This window comes from Rutidosis leptorrhynchoides, chromosome 3 (assembly GCF_046630445.1).
Source record: "Rutidosis leptorrhynchoides isolate AG116_Rl617_1_P2 chromosome 3, CSIRO_AGI_Rlap_v1, whole genome shotgun sequence".
NCBI classification, from domain to species: Eukaryota; Viridiplantae; Streptophyta; class Magnoliopsida; order Asterales; family Asteraceae; genus Rutidosis; species Rutidosis leptorrhynchoides.
In genome coordinates, this window is record NC_092335.1 from 262,823,879 (window position 1) to 262,831,508 (window position 7,630).

General features: G+C 32.8%; 1 protein-coding gene across 1 annotated transcript; it reads right to left on the minus strand.

Moving 5' to 3' along the window:
• Positions 1–2,947: 2,947 nt before the first annotated feature.
• LOC139897381 (meiosis-specific protein ASY3-like) lies at positions 2,948–7,427 on the minus strand. The gene is made up of 8 exons (XM_071880075.1): positions 7,130–7,427; positions 6,651–6,740; positions 4,465–4,524; positions 4,329–4,368; positions 4,147–4,240; positions 3,641–3,700; positions 3,455–3,546; positions 2,948–3,249 (listed from the first exon to the last, which is right to left on the minus strand). The coding sequence occupies exons 1-8, from the start codon at positions 7,318–7,320 to the stop codon at positions 3,160–3,162; spliced, it is 717 nt and encodes a 238-aa protein (XP_071736176.1). The 5' UTR covers positions 7,321–7,427; the 3' UTR covers positions 2,948–3,159.
• Positions 7,428–7,630: the final 203 nt, after the last annotated feature.

Genomic DNA, 7,630 nt, shown 5'->3' on the forward strand with positions numbered 1-7,630 from the left:
TTAACGACAATAGCTAAAAAATTTAGACAGAAAGTGTTTTGGGTCAATCTAACCCTTAAAATTGCTCATTTTGATCGTATATACCCAACCGGCCCATTTTCCCATGTCTATCAAATACGTTAATCGCTTCTAAAGAAACCTAAATTCTTGTTATGAGCACACAATCCAAATTTTTACACATGGTTTGAATATCAAACAATTGGAGTTTCACAAAAGGAGAATAGGTAAATGGTTCTGAAAATGGTTATACACACCATTTTTCATGCCTTCAACTAGGGATGTACATGGGATGAGAAAAAACTGAAAAAATAAAGGATCGAACCTAACCGGACCGGAACCGAACTGGACCGAGGAGTTTTGGTACGGTCCATGGTCCTCGGTACGGGGCGGACCGAACCCGAAAAAAACGGAAACGAACCGGACCAAAATATTTACATTATGTAGATCCAACTTGTTCACTTGATCTTGCACCTTTTAATAAGTAATGGATGGATCTTTATGACAAAAATTTTTAAATAATGAACGAGTTTGCGTATAATCATTTAGTAGAACTATTGATTCGTTTAATAATCAATGGTCTTATTTTTTAGCGAAAACGATAATATATAAAAAGATTCATTAAAATGATATTACAAAAGGAACAATAACGTCCACATACCAAGAGATGGTCAAACTCATAATAATACTTCTATATCTACATGACTACATTATATATAGATAAATATATAATATAATTTCTTATATATAAATATAACTTATGTAATTACTAATTAACTTCCTAAGAAATAAACATTAACAACCGTAGTACACTGACTCTCAAGTGATCGAGTTTGATTTTGGGTCATTGTGGTTTGTTTTGGCGCCTGAGTTGGGTCATACTCTCATGAATTTGGAGTATGGCTTTCCACACTGTAGTACTGTACATTGTATATCATATATAAAATAAAATTGTTGCTTTAAAAATATATATTGGACTTTCATTGTTTTCTTTATAAGTTGTTTTCAGTTGATGTAGTTCTTTATTAATTGATCTAGTTGCTTATAGAGTTGACATATAGTAGAATTTAAATATTTTCATGATCAATACTTACAACGTATATATGATCAATACTTGCAACGAAAAAGAAGGTTGAAGTGGGACGGTTCTTTCCAAGGAACCGAACCGAAACTTATGGAACCGAACCGAACCGAAATTATTTGGTACAGCCCTCGGTACGACTTCCTTCAATATTGGACTCGGCACGGAACCGAACCGAATTAGTTTGGTCCAATCCCGTACCATGCACATGCCTACCTTCAACCACTATTAAAAGAATCAATAGTATTTGAATTTCCGTTTACTTTAGTAAAAACTAGAAAAAAATTCGACCGCGCGTTGCTGCGGTTGTATTCAACGCGTGGTCGAATTTGGATATACGTTGTTTGGTACATAATATATTTAATAGGTTGGGTTGTTTGTTGTACATGTATGTATATGTATGAAATATAGCCCAAAATATTTAGTGTTTTCTTAATGATGTCCGTTTCACGTATAGTTATTCGCGTTGTGTTCGTAAAATTATTTCGAGTTGAACGGTGGTCTCGGAAAAATTTAACTCGCACCGAGCGAGAAGATAGGGCCCGTTAAAAATTCGGGTGGAATTAGTTTCTTTTATTTTAATAAAATTATATATTTACAATTTCTACCCCTGAAAAAATGTAAAGTTGAAGGGTCGTCGTGTAAATTGAGCCAAAGTTGAGGGACCAATTGCAGTGTGAACGCGAACTCAAAACGACAATCCGAAACAACTGAAACGACGGATTTAGGTGTGCCTTTTAGTATAAACTTAATTAACTTAATTAATTAAAACGATAATCCGAAACAACTGAAACGACGGATTTCGGCATGTCTTTTTTAGTATATAGGTATAATATAATATAATAATTATATTTCATATTTTCCTTGATAACATGATACTCCGTAAATTGTAAAAAATTCTCTTTGGGATGCTCATGAGAACTATAAAATTTCCTGTTTTTGGTTACTGATTTAGTCTAAAAGTAGTTGTATCCATAGCGTTTAATCTTAAAAGATACCGGTATGATTTAGACGTTGAACACCTTCATTTAACTAAAACATACTCATCTTTACTCAACACATAAATCAACTGTAGTTCCAAAAATAGGGCCTAATTTTCTCCTTCAAATACTACTTTTATATCCTCAAATACATACACCAATGCATTATAATGTGTTTTATATAGTGGCTTGCTAAAAAAAAATATTGTATCCATCACAGAATAAACATGCTTTCTAGAAGTGGTAATATCAACCCATTAACTTACGTAAGGGTGGACTTGGGTTTTTCTCTGGATTAATGGGAAAATGGTTGTGGCGTGTTAATAATAAACCCACTGCCTTGTGGGTTAAGGTTATAAAAAAGCTTCATGGTGATATAGAAGGATGTGTAAATAGCAGCAGGGATGGTTCAATGGATGAGGTTTCGGATGGTTATTATCTGCTACAACGAAGGTAAGTCAGTAATTAATATTAGTGAGGTACAAACATTTAATTTTGGGCGCAAAGTTTTCCTATTGTGACCATAATATGATCACCATTGTTTAATTACAAGTGACCTAATCACTATGTTTTATTTTACTACCTATTGTAAAATTAGGGCTACTGTTTGTCCTTTATTAAACCAAAATATAATTTCATATTGTATCAAAAACCATAATGACCAAAATATGGACAGCTTTTTCTGTTATGGGTCAGTCTCAAATTCAAAATCACAACTTTATCTTATACAAACGCTTCTATAGGTGAATAATATAAGATGGGTTCTTTACATAAGCCACTAATTCAGTTCAAGGTTTACTCAATCATTCAAAACCACATTATCAAGTTCAAGATATGTAAGTAGATCAATAATAAAGATCAAGTGTTGAATTTGAATGATTACCAGTTGTTAAAGTAATCTGTTTCTACTTAATAGCATTAGTAAGATCCAAATTAGCTTCCGAACAGCATTATTTATGAGAATTAGTTTCTGGTAGCTAATAGTAGTATCCAGAATGTAAGAACTAGACATGCTTCTCATTAGTCTAAAAATAGATAGATTACCAAAGTTGAATTACTAGTTTACGGAATACCATGAAAGACATGTTTCCGGATTTGGCTTTAATCATCATCAGCTGGGAAGTCCTCGTCAGAGGCATTGTCAAGAAACGAGCCTAGAGTTTTCCTTAATATGCTGAAAGTTTTGTCATCCTGCGAAACAAAATTACATGGCTTGAGTTAGAGCCTATAATATTAAATAATATGAGTAGAACACTCTCCAACAGATTTTGATAATATAAATATATAACTTGGTTATTTATAGTTTGGTGCATAAGATCTGGAGGACATTGACTTTGTGCACAAGCAGTAATATGTTTAACGTGTAGGGAAAAAGATGAAGAAATATGTATGTAACCTGCTTCTTTTTCTTCAGTGATTCCTCCAGCTCAGCAATTTTGGTAGCACATGCCTTCTCATGTTCGCTTAGCATGTTCTTTTCTTTCTTTCCTGTGTTAAATATGATGACGGTTGGTTCAGCAATTTAGATTAGCACGTTCTTTACTCATTTCCTATGTGAAAACAGTCGAGGTGAATTTCTTACTTTGCTGTTCGTATCTCAAGAACAATCTCTCCTTATCTTCTTCATATTTCGAAATGGTATCTGCAATGTTAATGGAAATATTGGTTACTTTTTACAGTATCAAAATGTCAAAAGTTAGTTCAAACAATGGGTTTTACATTTTTTTTTTTTTTTTAAGTAATTTTCATAGGGATGAAGTTAGGGTAGTAGTGTTTCTAGTTACCGATATACACCTATCAAGATAACATAAGCATATAATTTGGTGATAAATTAATTAACCAGCTTGTATTCTCCACAAGCAGAGGCCTGAGATCATATATTTGGTGGGCTCATACTCTTATATGGCTATGTAACTTGCATATAAAACCAAATTATTATCTGATTGGGTGACAAGAAATTACAAAGTTGTAATTAAATTATTATCACGCGTTCAATATAATATCAGTTTACTGGACCGGGGCTTCTTTCTTCACCTTATCGTGCCTGCAATACCAATTAAATCACTTATTTTAATAAGAAATTAGTACCTTTCAGAGCCTGAAGATGTGCATTCTTATCCTTGCTGAAATTTTCATAGAGTGTTTGAAACTTGGCAGTCTCATTCTTCAGCAAGTTCTCACACTGCATATGCAAAGTTACAAAGGGTGTTAGAAATTCAGCTACAACAAGGAGAAGCAAGTGTCTTAGAAAGAGTGTACTCTTTGCACACCTCTTTTGAGCTCTTTGATAGTGCCTTGGCGAAGTTTTGCCTGGATTTACATGTTATAGATGTGGTATCAGATAAGAAATTAGTAGGTCAAGACCATATGGTGTAGCAAAAAACATCAGTAGATATTTTCAATTACCTCTCTTTCTCTACTTTGGACTTCAAATCATCAAACTTAGACCTGATTTCTGTAGCAACACTGGTGGAAAAATGAAACTGATCAGGCTCATTAGATATAAGCAATATTTTTAATTTAGGACAACAAACATGTATCTACTAGTGACATCCAAATTGTCCGGGAATCCTTCTTTGGTCACAACTCATAAGAGAATTGTCGTATCCAGAAAAAAGTCTCCATTGCTCTGTTAATTAAGGCAATACATACATAAATACATAATAATATCACACTAACAAGTAGTGTCTTGTTTTATTATGCTTTTTATAGTTCTGATATGGGCTGCTGATAGTAGTATCAATTAAGCTGTACCTGATCTGAGAGGAGCAGCACTACTCCCACTATTATTCTTATTTCCTAGTTGTGGTAAGAATTATTTCATAACAATATTCCATCTTCTAAATGGACATCAGATTAAAGGTAGATATCATTCGGGCAAGGTGTTCTATATAGGGTCACACTCCTAATCTACAACAGCATAGGAACAACTGAGTTTGATAGCTAAAATGCTTTAGCTGTTAACTGATGCTATATTTTTCTAGAAATGCAGGATCGAATCATTTACTTATGATTGGTTGATTCTGGTTATGTTAAATATCTAACAGGTCAATCGGTTAAAAATTAATAAAGCTTCAAAAAATCTCATAATGTAATGATCTGTAATTCTATCGAAGCAGCTCTTGACTCAAAAGTGGTTGGATGGGGTGTCATGGTTAGCCACCGAAGTGGTGAATCAGAGGACAACTTTGTTACAGATTTGTTCCTTTGGCTTAGTATTTTTTTACAAAGACAAGTAAATGTATTTTTAAATCTTTTGGTTTTAAACATTGCTTTAGCCACTCATGCCTATCTAGCCAAACTTTTATCAACATCACCATATAGGCACGGAATGACACATAGCAAAATACAAGTTTTTAAATTGCCAATTTAATTTTACTTATACTATGTTTTGCTCTTTTGAAACATGTCTGCCCATTAAAGACGAACCATAAGAGGACTTCAACATAAGAAAGAGCGAAGTAAACATAGAAGCGAAAATAAAATACGGAGAAAATTGCCAACAAGCTCCACCAATTCTCTTGACTATTTTTTGGTTGTAAACCCGACTAGGCCTTTTACCATTTTGTTCTGTAAATCATAATGTGATGTTCAAGCACACATATGTGATTCGGTTGCTATGGAAGACCATGTGATACATAATTCAGTCATATTATGCACATGCTTTCTTATACTACATTGATAAAAATATACTAATCTAGTGTACTAGATTGTCATTAGCCGCGTTTTCAGAAAAGACATATGATCGTGTTCCCAGTTCATAAAACAGATATGACGTATAATTCTGAGGCAAAATCTGACTATTTATTCAAGTGAGGATGTTGCATAAGCAGGTTAAACTTGAAAAAGGTTTTTCCAGCATGATCAGAAGAAGAAACATATCCATATTTTATCTTAAACTAGAATAACAGCTTGCTTTTGCAGCAGATCATAAGTATAGAGCATAAGTTATTTAACTACTGAATTACTGGACCATATGAAACATTTTCCAACTCCTAGAAAAGCATTTAATACAAGACGAAACTAACCTCGATCAACAATATTAATTTGGCCAAGAGCGTATATAACTCAAAGATACTGTTCTATACTGTATCCATACTGTATCGACGTAAAACATGTATCTATAACTCGTACAAATGAATTACTTTAAAGTCAACCAATAAACCAAAAAGTTAAGAGAAAGTACATAAGAACTTATCATTCATGGAAGAGCAAATAATTTTGATAGTAATCCAAGCAATATCAGTACAGATAAGCAATCATCAAAACAAAACAACATAGAAATCAGCTATCTTATTATTAAGATCCAAATCCAGATAGCATAAACATGCATAAACTTCAAATGAAACCTCACTAGCTCAAATAAATTCATTTCCAGAACACATGTATGCTAAGAAGTATTAAATTTAACCAGGTTATGTCAATCACCAAACAAAAGTACAACATAGATATTACCAATCTCGTTATAGAAATCTAAACAGCACAGATATGCATAAAACTTCATATAAAACCTCATTAGATCAAGTAAATTATATGCTTCCAAAAACATATATAATAAGCACAATGAAACATAATTGAATGAAGTAGCTCACCTTGAAATCGTCTCGTCTTTTTTCTTCTGTCCATCCTTCTGTGCTTTCTCCTTAATCTGATGCAGCGCACTCATTAATCCTTTTATATCACTGCAAATATTCGAAAACGTCAACCCTAACTTATAATCAGCACTGAATCATCAATCTCAATTGAAGTCCAAAAATCCTTTATATAATTATATCAAACAACATACATCTCAATAAATATCATATAATAACCAGTGAAATCCATATAGTCATGTGATCATAAACAAAAACGAAACAAAAATATGTCAAAATTAATATCAACGAAACTCGATTTAGCATCTATATAACAATGAACATGTGATAAACTGAATAATCGACATATTCACATAATCGTAAGCAAACACAAAAGAAATACACGATTTATTAACATATATATGGCAATAAGCATGTGTTAAACTGAATAATCAATGTCTATTACGAAACCGTAAGTATGATTGAAGATTAAATTAAACCTAGATAGATCGGCATCGAAATCGTCTTCAAATGCGGACCGTTTTTTCTTCGGAACTCGATGTTTCAACTGATTAGCATCGAAATTAAAATCATCATTATCTTCTTCAACCATTACTCGCTTTAATTCAGTTTTTGGAGTTCCTGATTCGGTTATTTTCTTCTTTCTTGAGCTCGATTTTGTTGCAGACATTATTGCAGTAGTGATGCGTGCGTGTGTGTGTGACTAATTTGACAGAGATGAACGAATTTGGCGCCCTTGAAATAATGGGGACTATTTTTATAGTTTCGGTGATTTATTTCGAGTTTTGTACAGCGATGGCGATTGTAAACGGATCAACTGTGATTTATTCACCATAGGCGATTTCGCAGGTTTTATGAAACTGTGAAATTTTAATACAATCTTCAATCATAATAACACAAATAAACAATAAATTTTTCAAAAATTCAAATGTTTAAAGATACAAATATCGCAGGTTTTGTAAGAAATTTTATTATAATGT

What these genes read in the sequence shown, in the direction of transcription:
- LOC139897381 (XM_071880075.1), bottom strand. Translation starts at nt 7,320, where the DNA reads ATGTCTGCAACAAAATCGAGCTCAAGAAAGAAGAAAATAACCGAATCA. An exon ending in ACATCTTCAGGCTCTGAAAG is followed by an intron (nt 3,701 to 4,146) that starts GTACTAATTTCT and finishes TTAACATTGCAG; the next exon opens with ATACCATTTCGAAATATGAA. An exon ending in CTTGAGATACGAACAGCAAA is followed by an intron (nt 3,547 to 3,640) that starts GTAAGAAATTCA and finishes TATTTAACACAG; the next exon opens with GAAAGAAAGAAAAGAACATG.